The 23,496-nt window shown below is 41.2% G+C and overlaps 1 protein-coding gene across 2 annotated transcripts in view; it reads left to right on the top strand.

The window, feature by feature from the left end:
• The window catches only part of phf2 (PHD finger protein 2), a 69,362-nt gene extending 48,906 nt beyond the window's left edge, over positions 1-20,456 (top strand). Inside the window, exons 10-22 of one of the 2 annotated variants that reach the window (XM_086198448.1) lie at positions 109-200; positions 281-370; positions 1,418-1,765; positions 6,898-7,014; positions 8,012-8,127; positions 8,298-8,476; positions 9,179-9,246; positions 9,900-10,066; positions 10,892-11,193; positions 11,892-11,987; positions 12,504-12,613; positions 12,701-13,016; positions 16,987-20,456. In XM_086198448.1, coding sequence (XP_086054574.1) covers positions 109-200; positions 281-370; positions 1,418-1,765; positions 6,898-7,014; positions 8,012-8,127; positions 8,298-8,476; positions 9,179-9,246; positions 9,900-10,066; positions 10,892-11,193; positions 11,892-11,987; positions 12,504-12,613; positions 12,701-13,016; positions 16,987-17,075 — 2,090 coding nt within the window. In that variant the 3' untranslated portion in view covers positions 17,076-20,456. Of the gene's footprint in view, positions 1-108; positions 201-280; positions 371-1,417; positions 1,766-6,897; positions 7,015-8,011; positions 8,128-8,297; positions 8,477-9,178; positions 9,247-9,899; positions 10,067-10,870; positions 11,194-11,891; positions 11,988-12,503; positions 12,614-12,700; positions 13,017-16,986 lie in introns of both variants that reach the window. The other variant, XM_086198447.1, reaches the window with a different exon arrangement.
• The last annotated feature ends 3,040 nt before the right edge of the window (positions 20,457-23,496 follow it).

Below are 23,496 nucleotides of genomic sequence, written 5' to 3'. Positions count from 1 at the left end.
ACATGCGTATTCACCTACTGTGATACTTCTGGATTTGACATCTTCCTCCCTATCTCTTAAACTTTCAAAGTCTTAAGACATTCAGTGATAACATTTTTTCCTCTGTAGGTTTACATAAAGCTAATAAGCAACCAGCTCCATATCTGATACATGGTGCCAAAATCATCAATGGAGCCTTCAGAGCTTGGACTAAAAAGCAGGTATGGACCTATCAGGATATTTTCTATCTTGTTGCCTATTACCTAACATTTTTTTTAAAGGTTTGTTTATCCCCTGACAGGCCCTATTGGAACATGAAGATGAGCTTCCAGAGAACATGAAACCCTCCCAGCTCATCAAGGATCTGGCCAGAGAGATCAGACTGTCAGAGGTATTCCTCTCCTTTCTGAGAAGACATTTAGTATGACTGAAATGGCCATATTACGCTAAGAAATTTGGTACTGAGGATTTCAAAGAGTACGATTAGGGGTAGCTTATGTTTGGTGGCGCTGTAGTGAGTGCAAACATGTCAATGCAGTTCACATTAGGGCAAATTTGAGTTCCGTATGGTGACAGCTTCGGGAAAAAAGCTGTTTCTGAGTCTGTTGTTTTGGCCTGCATGGACCTGAAGCACCTGCCAGAGGGCAACAGGTGAAAGAGATGGAAGCTGGGATGGGTGGTGTCCTTCAAGATGTTTCTGTCCCTGCTGAGGCAATGGGAGTTATAGATGGTAGTCAAGGAAGGTAGAGGGCAGCTGATGATCTTTTGTGCAGTGTTTGCCACCCTCTGCAGTCTCTTCCTGTTGGCCTCAGCTGGAGTGCCACACTGTCACAGCGTAGGTCAGCAGGCTCTCGATGGTGGCGTGGTAGAAGGTCTTCTTGACCAGTGCTGTGGTGTTTACCGACAAGGAGAGATCAGCAGAGATGTGGACACAAAGGCCCTTGAAGGTCTCAACTCAACTCAACTCACTCTACATATTCACTGTTGATGCACAGGGGGGCAGGGGCGGCTTTGTTCCACCTGAAGTCCTGGATGAGTTCCTTGGTCTTGGTGATGTTCAGTGCCAAGTTGTTTGATGCACATCTCTCACCAAGTTGCAGGACCTCATCTCTGTAGGCTGTCTCATTTCCCCCTGTAATCAGCCCCACCACTGTTGTATCATCAGGTAATATCATGGTAAATAACTGTATTTACAGACTATGAATAAATTATTTGTTTAGAGGTTGTTAGGACTTAAGGAACAGGGTTAGAAGCATAGCAGATCTTGGACTGCAAATCCCAGTGTACCAGAAAACATTTCTCTCCTATTCCAACCCTTCGCTCAGTCTGACATGCTGTCTTTAGGAGGAAGCTTGAGAACATTTTTCCCTTTTCATTTTCAGTATTGTTAAAGGCTGTTTAAATCAAGGAAAACTCAGTTCCCTTTTGCCATTCCTAGAATGCTACAAAAGCCATCAAGAGTGAACCCAGCATGAAGGTGCCAGTGGAGGGTCCACCATCCACCCACTCAGAACCTGAAGAGCCTGTCTCACCAGCCCATGTGCCCTCACCTAGCAGCGAGAAAGCCAGAAAGAAGGCCTCAAAACCTCCAAAACCCCCAAAGATGCCCAAGGCCCCCAAGCCTCCAAAGGTGGTGAAGGTCAAAGAAGGAGGGAAGAAGAAAATGAAGAAGCTGAAGGAGTCACCACCACCACCACCACCACCCACTAAACCCTCCAGTTTAGCAGCTCTGGAGTCCCACGCGAAAGACATCTTGAGTAAGATGGACCAGCCAAAGAAGACAAAGGTAAGCAGATTTAGTGTGGCTGAATGTTGGATGTATAAACATCATCGTCGTCGTCCTCCGCTTTATCCGGTGGGTCCAGGTCGCGGGGGCAGCAGCCTCAACAAGGAAGCCCAGACCGTCCAGGAGGCATCCTCACCAGATGCCAAAACCACCTCAACTGACTCCTCTCGACATGGAGGAGCAACGGCTCTACTCTGAGCCCCTCTCGAATGACTGAGCTTCTCACCCTATCTCTAAGGGAGAGCCCAGCCACCCTGCAGAGGAAACTCATTTCGGCCGCTTGTATTCGCGATCTCGTTCTTTCGGTCATTACCCAAAGCTCATGACCATAGGTGATGGTTGGAACGTAGATTGACAGGTAAATTGAGAGCCTCGTCTTCTGGCTTAGTTCCCTCTGCACCACCACGGACTGGTTTAGCACCCGCATCACTGCGGATGCTGCCCCAATCCGCCTGTCAATCTCCCGCTCCACCCTACCCTCACTCGTGAACAAGACCCCGAGATACTTAAACTCCTCCACCTGAGGTAGGACCTCCCCTCCGACCTGGAGTGGGCAAACCACCCTTTTCCGGCTGAGGACCATGGCCTCAGACTTAAAGGTGCTGATTCTCATCCCAGCCGCTTCACATTTGGCTGCAAACTGTCCCAGCAAGAGCTGGAGGTCGTGGCCCGATGGTGCTAAGAGGACTACGTCATCCGCAAAGAGCAGAGACGACACCCTCCCGCCACTGAACTCGACCCCCTCCACCACCCGGCTGCGCCTAGAAATTCTGTCCATAAAGATTATGAACAGAACCGGTGACAAAGGGCAGCCTTGGCGGAGTCCAACCCTCACTGGGAACAAGTCTGAACAAGTTACTGCTGGCAACGCGGACCAGACTCTCGCTCCTCCGGTAGAACGACCAAATGGCCCTTTGTAAAGAGTCATCCACCACATACTTCCAGAGTACCCCCAACAGGGTGGTCCTGGGAACACGGTCGTAAGCCTTCTCCAGATCCACGAAACACACGTGCACTGGTTGGGCAAACTCCCATGCCCCCTCCAGCACCCTAGCGAGGGTGAAGAGCTGATCCACGGTTCCACGGCCAGGACAAAAACCACTCTGCTCCTCCTCAATCTGAGGTTCAACTATTGGCCTGACCCTCCTCTCCAGTACCCTGGCGTAGACCTTACCAGGGAGGCTGAGGAGTGTGATCCCCCGATAGTTGGAACACACCCTCTGGTCCCCTTTCTTAAAGACTGGAACCACCACCCTGATCTGCCACTCCAAAGGCACCACCCCCGATATCCACACAGTGTTGCAGAGACGTGTCAACCAGGACAGCCCCACAACATCCAGAGCCTTGAGATACCCAAGGGCAGATCTCATCCACCCCTGGGGCTCTGCCACCGCGGAGTTGCTTAACTGCCTCGGCGACTTCTGCCCCAGAGATTGGACAACCCCCCCCAGGCACTCCCCAAACTCTGTCTCCTCCATGGAGTACTTGTTGGTGGGATTGAGGAGTTCCTCAAAATACTCCTTCCACTGCCCAATTATCTCCCCAGTTGACATCAGCAGCCTCCCGTCCCCACTGTAAACAGTGTGGGCAAGTTGCCGTCTTCCCCCCCTGCGACGGACAGTTTGCCAGCAACTTTTCGGAGCCAACCGATAGTCGTTCTCCATGGCCTCACCAAACTCCTCCCACGCCCGAGTTTTTGCCTTGGGGACCGCCATGGCTGCACACCACTTGGCCTGCCGGTACCGGTCGGCTGCCTCTGGAGACCCACAAGCCAGCCATGCCCTGTAAGCCTCCTTCTTCAACCTGACTGTATAAACATTATATACAAATAATTGCAATGACTACTCAAAGTCAGAGACTATTAAACCTTTCAGCTATGTGAAGTCTATGCTAACCAATTCTAATAATATTCCCAAATGTTTTTGTGGCCTACCTGATATTAAAGGTTCCACTGTAATTTATATATATTTTGACTGGATTAAATACGGGGGTGCACGGGTGGTTAGCACTGTGGCCTCACAGCAAGAAGGTTCCGGGTTCGAGTCCCGGCTTGGGCGCGGGATCTTTCTGTGTGGAGTTTGCATGTTCTCCCCGTGCCTGCGTGGGTTCTCTCAGGGTACTCAGGCTTCCTCCCACCGTCCAAAGACATGCAATTGGGGACTAGGCTGATTGGATTCTCTAAAATTGACCGTAGGTATGAATGTGAGTGTGAATGGTTGTTCGTCTCTGTATGTCGGCCCTGCGATGGACTGGCGACCTGTCCATGGTGTACCCCGCCTCTCGCCCGTAGATGCTGGGATAGGCTCCAGCCCCCCCGCGACCCTTACTTGAAAGGAATAAGCGGAAGATGACGATGGATGGATGGATGGATGGATTAAATATGTGTTGATGTTTGTATGTCCTTCCCTCAATTATCTTAATAATCATCCATCCATTCCATGTCAAATTTGGTATTCATTTCCTTTTCCATTTAGAAAGCACTGTTGTGAATCGTTTGGATGAGTGGTTCTCATTTTTGTTGCCAAAAAAATTTCTTTCAGTTTGACCTCATTGTGATTTGATGATTCAATCAGGCCTGTGATTTGATGATTCAATCAGGCCTGAGATGACAGTCATGACTATGATTGACATACAGGATGGCAGTATGTTCTTTTGGTTAAGTTTCAGTCAAACTGATAAAAATAATTCACCTATGATTGTTAAACTTTTACTTCAGTGACAAACTAAAAAGAGAACTAAAAAGCCCAACTCAAAACGGGTGAAATTTTTGCAATTTGGGTAAACATTTCTTTTAGTTTCTAATGTTCAGTTATCCACATATGAAGGTCATGGAGGTGGGGCCCTGACAGTTCCTTTGTTTTGGAAAAAACAGAAAACCAAAAACTTAATCCAAGCCACACCCATTCAAGACTAGTATCCAAAAACATATACAGGAAGAGATCACTACTAAGTTGAAGAGAAACACATTCAGAATAACAGTGTCTTGTTACAATCCTAGTTAACATGCACAACTATAGGCAAGCTTGAGCCAAACCATTTGATGGGACTAGTGACACTGTCCCCATATAGAAGAAGCAGGGAAAAATCAATGAGGTGATTGGATTATGTCTACATCTGCATTAGTAGATTGCAGTATGCCCCCTTGTGGCTGGTTGCAATCAGACTTTCTTCTTGTTCACATTTTGTTAGACTGTTCAAGAGAAAATGGTTGCTCTTGAAACAGAGACAGCCTAACATCTGTCTCCTTATGGGTATAGAAATGCTTTAACTTAGCTGTAGGTTTGCTGGAAATGATAATAGGTCCTTTGACTGCGTTGTTCTACTTCTAAGTTAAATACCACAGCAGGAATGGAAAGAAGGCAGAATTCTGGGGCCAGTGAAGGGATAGTTAAAGTGTGCTGTGTATATACCAGAGTAATTTGATTCCCACCTGCAAAAGCTAGGTATTTTCATTGCACTAACATGTAATTTGAAATCCAGTTTTAGTTGGACCAACACAATCATTTCTGTTATGTAAACCTACTGTTTGTGGTGGATAAATCAGTCAGGGTTTAAAGTGAGAACCTTGACATCACAATTAGAGATTGAAAAAAATAAGGTCAGATCAAATTGAGAACTCATAAAGTCAAATATTAGAGTTTAAGGGAGTTTTTGTAACATCACACAATACACAACCCTTGACTCTTAACCACTGCACTAAACATAAGGAGGTGGCTGGATTTATTCAGTTTAGTTAAATCATTGTCAAGACTCAGTCAAGTTTTTATGGTTAGTACACAACACACACATTAATAAATAGAATATACCAGGGTGGGGCCTCAAGTCAATGACTTGTGACTTGACTTGGACTCACATGGTAAAGACTTGGAACTTGCCTTGACACATGAGGACTTGAATGATTTCATTGTGTTAATTTTATGTTTTAAGTTAGTCTAATTGCATGATAACAATGCAGCACTGTGTATTTGCAATTTATTGGAAATACTCCTGGAAGTTAACTCTTGTGCTGTTTCAACAAAGGGTCAAGTGTAATCATGTCCCTTTCAGAAGCTTTGTTATCCAACAAATCACATATCAAAATATCCATAGACTACCCTGTCAGTCAGTGGAGCTTGTTGCTTTTTTTTCCCCAGGAAGAGAGCTAGGGTTTCCATCGTATATTTTGTTGACATTGTTGTCTGGTTGTAAGAGTTAGTATGCTCAACTGTTTCAAAATGATGGGTAGGAATGTTTTTTGTGTTTTAGAAGAAAAGTAAGTTAAATAGTGTCTTTTATTTTACAATATTGTATTAGTTTCTGCTGTTAGTTTCAGCATACCCCACACGTAAAGATGATATGGGGGGAAAAGAAGTAAGCTTTTCTATTTTATGTTACTGTTGATCAATAATTATTATGCAAATAGATATAATGGATTTCAGCCAAATAGATGAAAATACAAATAGTATCATGATTTGAGAGACACTTGTATCTTGTCTTTTCTCTTCACAAAGACCAGATACCACAGGTTAGAGTTTATTTCGGCTAGTCAAACCCTGTGACTTGTCTTAAAAAAAATTACTTGGGACTTGCTTGACACTTGCAGATAAGGACTTGTTTTACTTGTGGCTTCTACATGTGTGACCTGATTCCCATCTCTGAGAATAAGTGTGTTCAGGGATAAGTGAAGGTAGGTGGGTGGGAGAAAAGCAAAAAGGTTTCAGAAATTTTACTTAATCATGCATCAGACAGAAAGCCTGCAAAATAGTTGTTGTATGATATGCGAACTATTAAATTAAAGTGATAATGGCACAGTATTTGCTGGCTGTGAATACTGTTGATTGCTTTTTAGTGAATATTATGTTTTCCTGTTTCTCTACCTGTCTATTTTTATCTGTCTCTCTCATGTCCCTCCCTTTGCTGCTCTCTGTCAACCCAACCTGTCGAGGAAGATGGCTGCCCACGTAGAGCCTGGGTGTGCTCGGCATTCCTGCCTGTTAAAAGGCAGTTTTTCATGACAGCTGTTGCAGATATTCTTGCATATGGGGAAATGTTTGTTCTCTTCTAAATGTTTGGTTTCAGACCCTCTCTATTTTTAAAGTGTCATGAGGTGGCATTGTATGAATAAAATTGACTTGACTTCTTTCCTTTTTCAGGGTGTTAAAAATGTCCTAAGTTTGTCAGAGAAGGAAACATCAAAGCAGAATAACATGGAGAAGTTTGAAAACCGAGAGCAGAATAAAAACAAGACTGAAGCAAAATGGAAGTATAAGGTGAGATCATTTGGCTTGTCATAAATGTAAAATTAATAGCTGTTTTTTACAGGCCAAAGAAAACAGTATCACAATTCTTTCAAAGTTTAAATAAACTGAAGGCTTTCTTTGCTTCAGAAAAAGAGATTCAAGCACTTGTGAAGGTTACACGGCATGCAGCTGCACAGAAACACACAGGATCATCCGAAAGTGATTTGCACACTTCACTTCTAAGCAATCAGCAGAAATAATGATGCTGGCCTCGTCACACATTGGAGGCCTGCAGCTCATCAGAGCAACTACACAAAAAGTCCACTTAATGGAATTATGCTCATCTTTTTTCTACTTAAAAGTTTGTTGCATTGTTCCTGTTAAACAACAGGGTAGGCTTTTCCAGAGAGCAAAATGTAATTGTGTTGAACGGAAGACATTAGAGGGTTTGAGTTTCATGGAAAATTCAATGCCAAACTGCTGTGGAATGTTTGCGCCTCCAAGGATCCATCCCACTGCTCCCTCACATCAGGCCAAACATTTGCAGATGGAGTGGAGACCCTGTCATGTGTTCACCAAGGTCGCTGGAGACCACACCTTCACTTGTGATTACAGTTGCTTCATATAAAACCTTACAGCCCCTCTGTATGGTGCAGCCAAGCCTGGGTGTTAGTTAGTGCATCTCAGGTTACAGTACACTGCCATGAATGACAGTTAGATGGAAGGTGAATTACATGGCAGGGTTGATCTGGATAGATTTGCTTTAGTTTAAAATGAAAAGAAGTTTAACAATGATCCATGTCCGGCTACTTCCCACTCAAGAACATGGATTCTGTGATGTGAGTCCAACATACAAATACCATAAATGCCAATAAAAACATCTTTGACATATCCTCACCTCATGGCTAACATGTTAACATAAAACGGCCTTTGTATTTTTCCTTTGTTTTGTTCTGTTTCTATTTCTGTCATTATGTCTGTTGTTCAGCACTGAAATGATTTTTTTTTGCTGTTTTTTTCTATGCAGAACAGTAAACCAGATTCGCTGCTGAAAATGGAAGAAGAGTGCAAATTTGACAGAGTACCTCTGTCAAGCAATAAAGACAAAGTCAGCTTTGCAATGTCTCACAAGAAAATGCTCAGGTATGTTTGGAATGGTGGTGATTGTCTGAAGAGTTTTCATGAAACATGTATCTGAGTGTATGGTGGGCCATCATCACTATGTCCATTAGATCCAACTCAAGGACTTCTCGCAGCGAGTGGCTGCCTGAGCCTCAAATCACTCTCTTATTGTCCTGTGGTTTCCTCTCCAGCTCTAAGACACTGAAACCTCACACCAACTCAAGTGTTTTTGGATCATTACAAAACCTAAAAGAGGACAAAACCAAGCCAGTGAGAGATGAGTATGAGTATGTCTCAGATGAGGGGGAGCTGAAGATTGACGAATTCCCCATCAGGCGGAAAAAGAACACCATGAAGAGAGACCTCTCCTGTGAGTATTATGTTGTATGGATTGTGGCTTAAACCTCAACACTTTTTGATTTTGTAACATTTAGTTTATTCGAAAGGGTCAAATACCAAAAACCAATTCATAGATTTGCACATTCTTTAATCAGATAAATCATTATGTAAACAAGACGGTATTTCACACTTCTGAGTAAATTTACTGTTTGCAAAGTTCTTCAGTTGTTTCTGGTGCAGTAAATGGTTTAGGTAATTACAGTAAAAACACCTGTTTTAACACCTTTACCTTGAGTTGATTTAGATGTGTCTGTTAAGCTGGCAGACAGCAGTACTGCAAGGTTGCAGAAACAATCAACCCATCAAGGCCACAAGCAGCAGTTTGTCATAAATATGTACAAGTCATTTCTGAACAGAAACCAAAATATGTTTTCCAAATTTCACAATTTTGTGAAAAGGCCAGTGGCTGATTGGGAGAAAATTTAGCAGAAAGGCTCAGTGCTGCCTGATAAACAACTGAGCTAAGTTTTGTCTAAATAAGACCAATTGTTGACAACATATACAATACTTTCTCTTTTGACTGCAGAATTGTTCTGTGTTTGCATTTTTATCACAAGGGTCCACAGATTTAAAAAAAAAAACTACCCAGCAATCCAATCAACAATGATTATTTATTTTAAAGAACTTAACTTTGAGCTGTTAGTTGATTAATTACTTTTTCATTTTTGTTCAGTTTTGTCAGACATCAGAGAACCCATTCAGGCAACCAAAAAACCAAAGTTCCAGCCCATGGTAACAAAGGTATGTATCTAAATGCAGTCTGACCTGAAAACACTGTGTTGAATGATCAAACAAGCCCTTCCTGTTTCCTTTGGAGGTCTGATAACATCTAGACTACCACAGACTGACAAAGGAAATAGACATGGTTTGAACAGAGCATGAGGGAGAACAAACTCATACCAGATGCCCTTGTTTCTACCAATAAGATGTCCACATCACAGCCATGATCCACTGATTCATTGGCAGTTCAGTCAGCCAGAGTCTCTTAGTTTCAGCCAGATCCATTGCTGGATTAGTGACTGGATGCAAGGATGCCTAAGCATCAGATTCTTCCTCTTGGTTAAAATGCAAATACGTATACAAATAATCAGCTCAGAATAATGTTACCTTATGGTGGCTGCTGTATTATTTGACTGTATTGTCAAAAGTGATATGCTGTATTTTCTGGAATAAGCATTGCTTTAACTGAATGATCACAAAGAGGGTCAGTAAGTGTGTGCAGCTTAGTTTGAGCTCTGTGGTATCTTGCCATGTTACATCCATGACAATTGAAACTTCTGGAAAATGTTATTAGAAAAAAATGCCATAGGATGTTGAAATACCTGAAGCCATGTTAAATCAGGTAGGAAATGACAATCTGCTGTGCTGTTTATATCTAATCCCATTTTGTACAGAGTGTCGACTCCTCTGATGAAGAGACTCTGCACATAGACACGGAAACCAAGCCTGAGTCCAAATGTCGCAACTCAAAGGTCAAGAAAAAAGCCGGTAGTGCTGCTGGGATTCTTGACCTGCTGCAGGCGAGCAAGCAAGTGGGTGGGATTGACTACAGCACCAACAGGTAGACTGACCCCCATGATGTCAGGACTTTTTGATTCTTTCATCACCCACAGACCTCACATCCAAACACACTTGACAAAAAGCACATGCAAAGCAATGCTCCTTACATTTCCACTGGACCTTTCCCCCTATTTTCTTCCCAGTAATTTACTTTTGGTCTTACAGACCTTAATGGGGTTACCCACTGAAAAACAAATGGCCTGCTCTTCAACTGATATCATAGATGAGCTGAAATTTTGACTTTGCTTGAAGCTGAAACGCCAACTTGTAACTGAAGCAACAATTTACACCGATTCTGTCAGCAGTTTGTGTTAACTCATTGTTTGTGTTAATTCATCAAACATTCTGTGGCTCCAGGCTCTTCCCTTAGCCTTTTGCTGTTTGTGGTTTAGTTCAGCTCTTGATGGTCTATTTCCACCACACTGACAGCTACAATTGAGCAGTGAAAGAAAAAATAGAAACTTGACTGAAATATGTTAATTCGTCAAATTGCTTTGAAAAGGGTAAATGGAGTCTGGGGAATGAAGTGACCACAGTTCATTGTAGTAGAGTCAGATAGTGTTTTCTTCTGCTTAATAGTTAATTCTCTTAGTCTGTAATCACACATCCGCAGAGAATATTTACTCTTCTCTAGCAGACGTTGTAGTTTCGTAATATTTAGCAGGTGTCAAATGATATTGTTGCAAAGTAGCACAACTGGAAACCTTTTTTCAAATATTTCTCTCAGCCACTCTTCACTCTGCCAGCATGTCGACTGCTGTGTAATGGCTGTGTTGTTGTTTATTTCTTATTGACGTACTTACAGTCAGCCACCTGCATCTCCCAGCACACAGGAGGCCATTCAGGGCATGCTGTCCATGGCCAACCTGTCATCTTCAGACAGCTTGCAGCAGCCATGGAGCAACAGCCAGTCCAAAACCAATACCCAAATGAAGAACATCTCGCATAGCACGCATGCTGGCACACAGGCTAGCAAGAAGGCCAGTGGAGGGGTCAGTGACGGCAACAAGAGTAAGCGGCCGACCAAGCGCCTCCTGAAGAAACCAAGGAAGAGCAGCAGTATTGAGAGTCTTGATTACGACGATGAGCAGGATCACATGGATGCCTGCTTCAAGGACTCCGATTACGGTGAGCCATTTTTGTATCACCTCAGTTTCATCTGAAAAGAAAGCCAGGACTGGAGCTCACTGAGGTCATTGCAGTATCATTTTCCTTTTTTAGAGCAAAAATTAGAAAAGAACAAGTTTCCAGACTTGTTTTCATTGCGGCTAACTGGTGCTGTTAAAAACAGATTGGTCCCTGATGATCAACATGTGTGTCTTTAATTGTAAATCGGGCCTGGAACTTTTCATTTGAAGTAGATGCTCTGATTTGGGTTTGTTTTCTGTGTGTCCTTTCCAAATTGTCATGCTCCATTTTTTGAGCTTTTTCCACTGAAACATTTTCTTTTTGTGTTTAGTTCAAATGCAGCTGTTTGGACCCTCCAAGCTTGTTAAGAAGCCATTAACACACATTTCAAATTGTAATTTTACATCTTTTTTAACTTCTAGTTAGGGTCAAATTAGTTGCTCAAAGCAAAGATTCCCCCGCTGGAAACTGCAGGCTAGCATGAAGCTTTTCTTCCTCACTGTCTTTTTAAAACAGGACCACATTAAAAAGAATGGAGATGGTAATTTTGTTGGGCTGATTGGACTGATGAGTTGGCCACCAATGTACATACAGTATGGATCAATAATGGGCACCGAACATTAAATTTTGTTCATCTTCTCTTGGAAAACTGCAGATGCATTTCTTCAAATATGCTCTTTTTTTTTCTTTTTTTTTAGTTTATCCCTCGTTGGAGTCTGAAGAAGATAATCCTGTTTTCAAGTCCAGATCAAAAAAAAGGAAAAGCAGTGATGATACACCATACAGCCCAACAGGTAACCCATTACACTTCTAATGTGTTTAGAGGAGCCCCCCCCCCCCCCCCGCCATTATTCATGTCCCTGACCACCCATTAATCATCATTACTCGTCATCAATCATTCTGTGTTCTCTAATTAAAATTAAACTTGTCTCTTGATCCTACAAATCAATCTAACTTTCATTAGTTTCACATATGAATGTAATCATATTTATTGTCAAGAATTTGACGTTCAAACACAACGAATCTTGATCACAGCAGCTAATCACAATTTAGTTATTGTATTTGCTTCAATCAAAAAGACGTAATTTTTGAATCCAATTCAAAACAAGGGCAGAACATCTCAAACTCTGCCTGACTTAATATTGAACATCTCCCATTCAGTGCACTTAACTCTGACAAATCTGACAAATCAGATAAGACCTCACATCAAATCTGACACCATAAACACAACTGCTTGATGGGAATCCTGATATCACCCTTTTTAAGAAAAACTCCAGAAACTGGTAGTAAGACTATCTGTCTTGTCACAGCTCGTGTTGGACCATCAGTACCTCGACAGGAAAGGCCTTCAAGAGATGGAGCTCGAGTGGCCTCCATAGAAACAGGCCTGGCAGCTGCTGCAGCAAAGCTCTCTCACCAGGTTTGTAAAATTAGGTGCAATTACCAGTGTTTCTTCATATGAATGGTAAGTTCTTTCTGCTTGGTCAACCTACTGATGCATCAATAGGAGGAGCAGCAAAAAATCAAGAAGAAGAAGAAAAGTACCAAAAAGAAGGCGATAGTGATTGAGGAGCCACTAAAGATCTCTCAGGACAGCAGTTCTCCAGAGCCCAATCTGGACTCCCAAGATGGCAGCCTCACAGACCATGAGTTCAACACTGGAACAGTCAAAACGCCAGGAGGGCTGCAAGCCATGGCACCAGGTGTCTTCCTCAGCCAGAGGCGATCATCCATGTCCTCTCCCAACAACAGCACCAACTCTACTAGCACCAACAGCAGCAGTACAGCAAAGGGCGATCGTGGGGGTTCAGCAGACGCCAAAGGTGAGTCATACTAACACAGGGCTGTCAAGTCTCATGCATTTAGTGTGAGACGCGCATTTCAGTCTGTTAACACACTTCCACGGCAAATGGCAATGCTTTGCCATTTTTTTAAACAGGACAGGTAGAAAATCCCTCCCCACGTCCATATGTAGCCTGAGAGACTCAAACAATGACACTCGTCCTCTTCTGTCGTTGCTAGCCTGTGTCGTTGGCTTTTCATTAGATTAACCATTGCAGAATATCAAAATCTCATCCAGGTGCAGCAATGGTATTTTCTGATAGGCTGTTTGGTAGCTGTATTTTATTTGATTAGCCCTTGCGTGGTAGGGAGGGCCTTCTGAACTCTAGGGGAGGGATTTTCTTTTCAGCCCCTTAATCATATCCTATGATACAGTACGTCATCTCATCATTGATTTCCGTTGCAGGGGAATATTTGTGGCCAGGCAGCTAATTTCAGCAGCTATTCTGACGCCTGTTTAGTTAGGACATTTTTTGCCTATTGATAATAGATACATCTTCTCCATTGTGAAACCGTTGGCCTAGGCTATTTCCTTATATTTTATCCAAAAACAATGTTCACACACACGTGCGCACACACACACACACGTACACCCTTCTTCAGAATAAAATAGATATGTGTCATTTATCAGATAAGACCACTGTCCCCATCCAAACCCCCACCGCCGCCAACAAAATCTCACTCTGAACTCTGTTCAAAACTTTGAGCTCTGCAAATAACACGAGGCATCGTCACAATATGCCCGAACCACCTCAACTGACTCCCCTCGACATGCGTCTCTACTCCGAGTCCCTCCCGAATGACCGAGCTTCTCACCCTATCACTAACTGTGTGTTCACACCAAACGCGAATTCGCACATTCGCGCGAACAGTTTCCATACAAAGTCTATGCAAACGTGGGAATGAGGCGAATTTGCGCAGACATCAGTCAGGACCCGTTCCCCGACCTGAAGGCACAGGGAAGCAACCCTTTTGTCCACCAGGGTAAACCCCAACGTTAAGGCAGAGAGTCTGGGGGCTATCAAAATCACCCACCCGACCCGTCTGACTTCGCCCAATGGGACCCAGCCTGAAAAGGTTACATGGACTCATCCCCTGTGGGCCCACCACCCGCAGGAGGCCATGGAAGGGTCCAGTGCAATGTGGTTTGGGTAGAAAACCAAGGCAGGGGAATTGGCAGTCTGATCCCCAGACATGGAAGCTAGCTGTTGGGACATGGAATGTCACCTCTCTTCCACCAGCTGCAGCTCCTTCCCTGTCAGAGGTTGAGCACTACTAACTAGATATAGTCGGCCTCACCTTGACAAACAACCCCCCATTCCGGAAGTCAAGTCCTTGAGAGGAGTGGACTTTCTCCTTCTCTGGAGTTGTTCTGGGTGAGAGGCGGAGGGCCAGGTGGGCTTTTTGATAGCCCCCAGACTCTCTGCCTGTACGTTGAGGTTTACCTTGGTGGACAAAATGGTTGCTTCCCTGCGCCTTCAGGTCAGGGACTGGGTCCTTCCCCCATGGGCAAAGTCAGATGGCCACCAGACGCTTGCCCACGGGTCCCTACCCTGGGCCTGGCTCCTGGATCCCGGTAACCCTCTGAGCTGGATACACAGTCTCTTTGCTGTTTCTGTATCCCATGCAGGGTCTTTTGAACCATTCATTGTCTGGCCCTTCGCTTAGGACCAGTCTGCCTTGGGTGACCCTACCAGGGGCAAAATGCCCCGACAGCATAGCTCTTAGGGTCCTTAAAGCACTGATATGCCTCCAACACGATAAGGTGTTGGTTCCAGAGGAGTAGCCAACACAGAAAGTCAATTTACCTTTTCTGTTTGAATGACTTCCCGCTGTTCCAACCCCCCAAAAATTCTGCTGCTGCAGCCACAGCACACAAAGTGTTTAAACATATATATTGGCTTTAAAATGATATGAACACATTTTTATCATTATTTGTACCGTAAATTCTGGACGATAGAGCGCACCGTTATGTAAGCCGCAGATGCTTGTTTTAGGGAAAAAATCAACTTTGTACACGTATAAGCCGCACCGGTAAATAAGCCGCGGTGCACGGTGGAAACACCTCGGCCGCCCGTTCTCTACTACTGTTTACTTTCAGAAGGTGTGTTCACTCCAAAACGCGATGCAAATTTTTCACGCAATAAGTTTACGTGTAAAGCCTTCGGATCTGCTCATAAACTCAGCGGGGCATCTCACTTTATCAAAAATGTATTGCTTATTAATCAGTCAGTACTGTCTAAGTGGAACCACTATAGTTCATGAGAAAGCAGTCACATACCAGCTGACTGTTGCCAAGCAACAGTAAGGCTAAGACCTGGTTAACATTACTTGTGCTTACAGGTGTTTAGACCAGCAGTTAGAAATTCACATAAAATTTCACTGTAGGGCCTCTACTGACCATGTCTATCCAAATCTTTCTCCATCCAGAGTCATTTGTCTTCCTGTTTGTGTTTTCTCTTGCTGCAAAAAAAAGGGGGGGGGGGATCCAGTTGGTGGGAATCCTCTGCTAAACACTGTCATTGCTGGTATGGAAAGGTCCACTTTTCTCAGCCTGTGGAGGGAGGAAACCCAATGTTGTGGCCCTCTTTATGGCAGCTGCGGTGTTATCAATCAAAGTCAGCTTGCCCGTCAAGTAGACTCCCAAGACCTTGGTGCTGAAAACACTCTCCACCACTGCTCCCATTACCACCATCTCCCACTGATTATAAGTAGGAGATGGTGCCAGGGAACAGTCCTCCTGAAGTCAATTGCCATCTCCTTGGTCTTCTTAGTGGTGAGGGCAAGGTTGTGAGCAGTGCATCAGGCTTACAGATGCTCCACCCTTTCCTTTCGGCCATCTCATCATTATAAATGAATACACTGAAAACTATAGTGTCATCAGCAAACTTTATCATGTGATTAGTTTTGAACTAAGGCGAGCATGCATGTCCTACTGGGGACTTCAATGCACAAAAGGCAGAACTCTCGATTTACCGGTCAATCTATGTTTCAACCCTCACCTATGGTCATGAGCTCTGGGTAATGACCAAAAGAATGAGAATGTGAATACAAGCGACCGAAATGAGTTTCCTCCACAGAGTGGCTGGGCTCTCCCTTAGTGATAGGGTGAGTGATCGGGGAGGGACTCAGAGTAGAGCTATGCACTGTCTGCCGTCAGACCAATGTTTCCGCACTGCAAAACACAAATTACATGGGCCATTTGTAGTAACTTAGCCTACTATGAAGCCCTTTCCCGAGCTTCATCAAGGCCTCCAAATTGTTTTTGTTTCAGGTGCTCTCATATAATTGCGGTCCTCTCTTGCCATGCAAAATTGATTTTACATAGTTTGCAGCTCACTCTGCTTGATTGCATTTAATGTTCCAAATTGATAGTTTTAAAAGGGGACTGGTGCCTCAACAATGTGTGTGTGAGTGAGAGAGAGAGAGAGAGAGAGAGAGGGAGGGAGGGAGGGTGTTGTTAGTAAGTGTGGCAGCTGGTACTCCTTTATTCAATTTTGGCAGGGGGTGTAATGGTATGAGCACATGATGCCACTGTTCTTCAGCTTTAAAGACACATACACATCAATCCACAGTTGACATTCCCTGCCTGCTTACCCACTGTACCACTGCACCTCATTACAAAGGTGTGGCCCAACCCAAATGTAACCAATTTAATTTTTATTGAGGGAAATTATCTTTTTATGACATTGTATTAAATTGCTTCAGTCCATTTATCTATATGTTCATTTATAGCGAATGGAACAAGACTAGGTTTTTGTTTTTTATTTTAAAGCAACATTTGTAGCAGTTGCCAGGAATTTCATCATCAAAAAAAGTCATGCTAAAGTGTGAAATTAACATCCTCCATGTTTCAGCAACTATGAAAATGCCTTGAGGCTTACAGGGTCAAAGTTGCATTTTTTGCCCTACTGGTCATTAAATGAACATTTCTCCTTGTGCTTTTCACAGCTAAGCGTCTAAAGAAAGGAATGGCAACAGCCAAACAGAGACTTGGAAAGATTTTAAAGATCCATCGAAATGGAAAGCTTCTCCTGTAGCATCCAGCAGACTCTTTCAGGACTTGGAATTCTGGGTCCCATCCCAAACCCACCATCTGTTAACTAATTAAAGCCAACACCGAGAGAACCGCGACAGCAACAGGAGATAGGAGAAGAAAATCATGCATTTTTCAATTTATAAGAAGAACATCACACAAATAGGTTTTTGCCTCTCCTTATACTTTATAACTTTCAGATATTAAAGTGTACAGATGCTACTATAAATATTTTTAAGAGAACATGTGTCATTTGAATACAGCTATCAGTCTATCAGGGGTTGCTCTCACATGAAGTAGAAGTACATTGCAGTCATTCCAAGATTTAGAAAGTATCTCTTGCATGTATTCAGTTGCATGTGCGCTTGGGTTGGGGATGGGGGTTTTTACACAATTATTACAATGGATGCAGCTTATCATTGCCATGAGCTGAACTTCATCAATTGAGCTAATAGCAAGATGAAATATTGAACCAGAACAGTGACACAATAAAAAGAAATGACAGTTACATATATACACAAGGAGGATTTTCATTTGTTCAAAGTTTAGAGGACTATTGATTTTCATGTTGTGTTGAAGAAATGAAAGATTACCTTTCCTCCCAGTCAGTGTTTATAATAGAATACAGTTATGATTGGAGTTAATTCAAGCATTTAGTTCTCTATTTCAACACCTAAGTTTGCAAATTTTGAAGATTATATTTATTTATCAATACAGTGTCATCGATGGGAAGTGAGATGTCACAGTAAAACTGTAAAGCACAAAGTGAGTTGCTATATGAACCTGTAGCGAATGATAAGCCTCATCCATGTCAGGTCTGCAGTTACATGGGGATACTTTCTCTCTTCTCTTGCTTTCTCAGGCAGCACCAACATCCTCAGTTACTCTATATTTCTATGGTGTCAAACACAGTTCAGTATATAGAATGTAGCTTGTACATAGCCTTTTAAATTACAACTTTTTCTATCCTTTTCCCTTTTATTCTACATTTTTACCAGTTTTGCTAATTATGAATAAATGAGTAAAATATATATGTGCATACATAGTAAAGTCCTAAATTTTGAACCTTGATTTTATTTTGTTTACAGCAGAGGCTAATTTTAACCTTTTTTTGTCCTTTGGATTAGAGGTGTTGCCTGGAAAACAACTGAAGAAATAATACATTTTATTGTCATATGGCCTTACATGCACAAAGCTAAATGTATTGTGATTCTGTTTGAACAAGAGATGAAGCTTTGGGGAAAATTCTAGAATAGAGGAAAAAAAGACTTGAAGTTTCTCTAACCAGCCTTTTGTTGAGTTCAAGTATCCTGAAGGGTTTCAGAGTTATTTTACTAGCACCTTGTGAAGTGTTTCTGTGTGTACGTGATGTAATTTATTAATGTTTGTAGTTTTTTATACTTGTAAAACTCTAAAGAGGTTTGTTTTGAATATTTCATCAACCTGTGAATTTACCCTTAGATGACTGTTGTTTTTGTTTTCCTTTTTTTTGGGAGGCGAGGGTCACAAAAACTTGTACACACTAGAGTTCATGTTAGCAAAATTTTTTATGTCCAACTTGTCTTCACCCATTTGCAATGTTATCAATGTTACATATTCTTATTCTTGTTCATATTCTAGTTCTACGCGGCATCGACATGCTGCATTTGATTTGGGTCAAGACATTTTAACATGGTTTATGTGCTATAATGTATAGCTGCAGTGTTTGAGTCACAGATGTACACCATGCGTCCACTTCTTCGACAGAGATCAGCTCCCATCAGACTGTTGGCAGGACATACTTTCAGGTTTTTATTTGTACAATAAGTGTGTTGCTTTGTTGTGGTTTATTTTTGTATGTCCAACCTATTAAATTCATCCACTGTGCAGGACAGTGAATGATGTCCATTGTAGCTGTCTTCCCTCACTGTTATTTACAGTACTAGTAAGTATTTACAATCCTTTTTGACCTGAATCTATATTTTTCTGTATTTAGACTCTGATTCTGTTTCAGATCATGTCTCACTTTTTTAAGTCGAGAAATGGCAAATTCTGAGGAACAAACATATTGTTGTTGAATGATATGATTGTCCACCTTGTTTACATTTGCAATACAGTTACTGTGGAAAATGTATCTTGTAATGTGTTGAAGTCGCACTAAATCCCACACCACACTGATGACTAACTAAACCAGCCTCTGGACTCAGTCTGCGATCTCCCCCTGAGAGTAAAGTCATTAATTAAAACAAGCAAAAGACTAGCCAAAGTCAACACCATTAGAAAATGTTCTTTAAGAGTCAGAGGCTTGGTAGAGGATAGTGCTTCACCATCCTTTGCGGATTTATGCAAAATATTTCCTCATGTTGACTCTACTGCCTCACAAATAATATGATTAATCTGTGGTCATACTTAGTATCACTAGATGTAGATAAAAGATATATGAACACAAGCAGTGATGCATATTCTTAAATAAAATGAATGCACTTCAGATTATTCCGATTAGTTATCCCAATGTATTTAGACCAAAAAAAACTTCTCACTGTTTGGAATTCTGACTCTTCTGCTCTAATCAGTTTAATTACAGTTAAAAAAAAATCAAGGTTGTTGTTTATTTTTTTAGGGGTGAGGATATGAGATGTTCAGAATTTATCTATCCAGCCTACACTCTGGTTAGAAACAGAGAGAGTTACTTTTGTTCACTAATTGTTAACACAAGAATTTAAGTGCTCCATCAGCAAAAGAAACAATCATATAAGTTGTTCTCTTGGGATCATTTTCTCACTCTGACAGGGAAGCTAATGTATAATTAGCTCATGTAATTGGACCTGCATTGGTTTACTATCAAGCTGGCTTTCTTTTGTGAATGGTCAGAGCTAAATGTACTATATGCAAGATATTCAGAGGCTTATGTACATCAGTGAGCAGTTTGGAGGGATCTTGTTGGTGGCCTATGTCCCACAGCGGGTGAACAAGGCTGATGATGAATTCAGATCAGAAACTCCTCATCATTTTCACACTGATTAACATTATACCGACAATTGAGTGCAGAATTTCTTTATTAGCCCTCACTGATATTGATAGAGTAGAATGTAAGTTCCTTTCTGTCTTCAACAGAATTTTTGTGTATAACATATAGTTAATTTTTTTTTCAAAAAATTGAGCACAGACCACAACATATTACAACAGCACTAGAGCTGTGTATTTCAGCCTTTTTCATGTTCTGGACCCCAAGTTTAATTCAAAAGGGTGAAAGCTACAGCCTCTTGAGCAAGATACTGAACTCTTAATTTCTCCACAATGAGGCAGCATTGTAAGGTACTATGAGTGCCATTAAGGTAGGAAAGTAGTAACACTTAGTTATTTGATTTACCATGTCAAGAGATTATGAGGTTGGTGTTCGCATTTCTTTTACAAGAAGTTTTACACAGGAACTCTGATATAGCATCACATATCAGAGACCCATAGAGTCAGAAATATAAATACAATTTTCATACCTTTTATATTTTTGCTGGCAAATGTTTAGGTTTCTGTTCTTTTTGTGTTTTTTTCTGATTCTTTAGTAATTGAGTAATTTTTTGTCTAATCAGATTTTTTCTTTTGAATATGTACTAAATTTTTCCAAAAACTGACAAGAGATAGCTAAAAGATTCTAGAAAATAACCCTGAAGTCATCAAATAATCATTCAGTCATTGGAAGTAGGATAAATGTGGATGAATGATTAGGTATAACAGGTAAAAATGGCATTTTACTATCCTGAGCCACTAATGAGTCATAACTGCTGTAAATGCAGAATGATATTTTAGGCACATATACTCCATGTGCTTCAGAGGAAGTGTCTCAATTAATGAATAAAATATTCAACTAGTCGCTCTTCCTGCAAGGTTTGAACTATTCTTGATTGTGCTGTTTTTTTAGGTCCAGTGGATCGACACGCATTTGTGCATCAAATATAATTTCATGCAGACAGAAAGAAAAACACTTTCTGTTAATAGGTAAATTCATCCCCAGATTATGCCGTTATCAGTGTGTGTAGATGATGGGTCTGGTTACATTATGGAGACTGGCTCTTGCTGCAAACACACTTGAATACCTGCTGACATGGAGATGATCCTGTCCCACAACCAAGGTGGGGCTCAGATCTGGAGCAGGTGATGAGCCAATCATCATCACAGGCCAAATTTTTATCGCATATATGTGGCTGTTAATGTTTCAGCGTTGTGTCTCCAATAAGTAAATCACTGATCGTCTTCACACTTAACAGTTTCCCTGCCTCACCTCTAAGTGTCGCCAGTGGACAAAAAGCAGTAAAAACCAGCCAGCCCTGAAGTTGAGGCCGGCTCATTCTCATGGCCATTTTTGCCTTGATATATCTTAATGTGGAAAAGGGCTTATGCTATTTTTTTGTTCATACGCACCCTTGATACATGAGGCCCCAGGTCCACCAGTGCAGTGGGTCCCCTTGAGAGGCCAAGTGGGATCACAATTTAAATGTCACCGTATTAAAGACAGTGCCTGCAGAATGTTACAGTCTAACTGCATTCATGGCTGTGTTACACTGGCTTAGTGATCACAGATGTGAATGTGCTGCCCTTGGTTGCTCTGAAAACCCTCCAGTCCTGTTGGGTGTCCCAAGTGGTCAAGAGAAATGTGTCATATGATAGATGTCTTAATTACACAGGAATGTCAGGTTACACTTTGCCTTTGTGTGGCCATGCAATAATGCACTCCACCCCAATGCGCTGCCTTTTATTTGTTCCATTTTTGAGAGTTCAGGGCTGTTGTTAGTAATAATAAACATTCATTCCTCTGCCAACCATTACGTAAAGTTACAAAGAGCTGCAACTGTGTAACAACCCCAAAGCTATAGCTTGTGATGAGTCTTAAGCGGTGTATTTTTGTAGCAGTGTTGAAAAGTGGCAGACATAAAGCTTCTTTGTCTGTAGTTGTTTGGAGCTGTTCTCCTGTATGTGGATTAACTGCTCTCTCAGCCATGGGTGTTTCGCTGGGAAAGAAGTGTAGAGAGATGTTTAGCTTCTGCCAAAACGCACGCACACATACACTGTCCCGTGTGTGTTTTGTTTTGCATCCCAAAATATGTCAGAGAGATGGGAGGAAAAAGGATTTCTATCACATCTTGGCAGGCGATTATCATGGTGAATATTAACATTTCAGTCAGTGGGTAGATTTAAATGTCTGATTTATGGACAATTTTAACTTGCTTGCTTAGAGACATGTTCACAGGATGACTTCTGTCTGAAAATGATCGATGAAACAGCTTCAGTTATAGAGCGAGAGAGGGAGCTACATGAAATCAGTTGTCAAAAAAATATTCTAGGTATAAAAGCTATTGCATCAGCAAGCGGATTGTCCATATGTGTATTACATACATTATCCAAAATAAAACTGTCCAGTGTGTCTGCATAACATTATAAGTCTTCCAAATACAATGAATTAGGATCAACCTATTTTAAAGTATATTATATATACATATACATATATATATACTGTATATATATATACTGTATATATATATATATACAGTATATATATATACACATATATATATACAGTATATATATACACATATATATATACATATATATATACACACACACATATACACATATATATACACACACACACACATATACACATATATATACACACACACATATACACATATATATATACACACACACATACACATATATATATATATATATATATATATATATATATATATATATATATATATATATATATATACACATAGTTACATGTAGTTATACATCGTTAAATAGTTACATATTTGTATCAGGATCTGTACTAAATCCAACACAAAAACAATAATAAAAATAATATTAAAGAATTGATAGAAGATTCCTGGATATGCCCCACACATTAATGGGTTCAATTAACTAACTTACTAAATTAGTAACATTAACTACTTCTGCCTATGAGTTTATCACAATGACGTCACAATTAACTTCCTCTATATGATCATTAAAAAAATGTCTACATAAATTGTTTTCCGTTGTTTTTAAGAATGATAATATAATGTTTTTTTCAATCATTTTTAGGAACATTACGTACAAATTTTCAAGTTTTTTTTAATTGTTCATTTATCTTGTTTGTATTACTTTATATCAAAGTAAAGACACACAGTGTGCAAACATAAAATCCAAGAGATTGTTTTCCAGATGGAAGAAAGTCTTTTCAAAAATAGAGATCTGAACGAGAGGCATTTAAAAATGAAGTTACAGACAGAGTCATTACGAAACAGAGAAAACTGAAAATGTCCACCTCAAAACAGATCACATTTTTTGATAATGATATGATAAAACAATATAAACCAGTAAAGAGTGCACAGGTCATCACTGATTTTTTTCACAGTTGCAACTGTTATAAAGTGATTGTTTGGTTTTGCAAGAGGAAGCTGAGGATT

Source organism: Aulostomus chinensis, chromosome 3 (genome assembly GCF_037954235.1).
Source record: "Aulostomus chinensis isolate RoL2024-O1b breed Wild chromosome 3, RoL_Achi_v1.0, whole genome shotgun sequence".
Lineage (NCBI taxonomy): Eukaryota > Metazoa > Chordata > Actinopteri > Syngnathiformes > Aulostomidae > Aulostomus > Aulostomus chinensis.
This window is presented reverse-complemented; position numbering and strand designations above follow the sequence as displayed.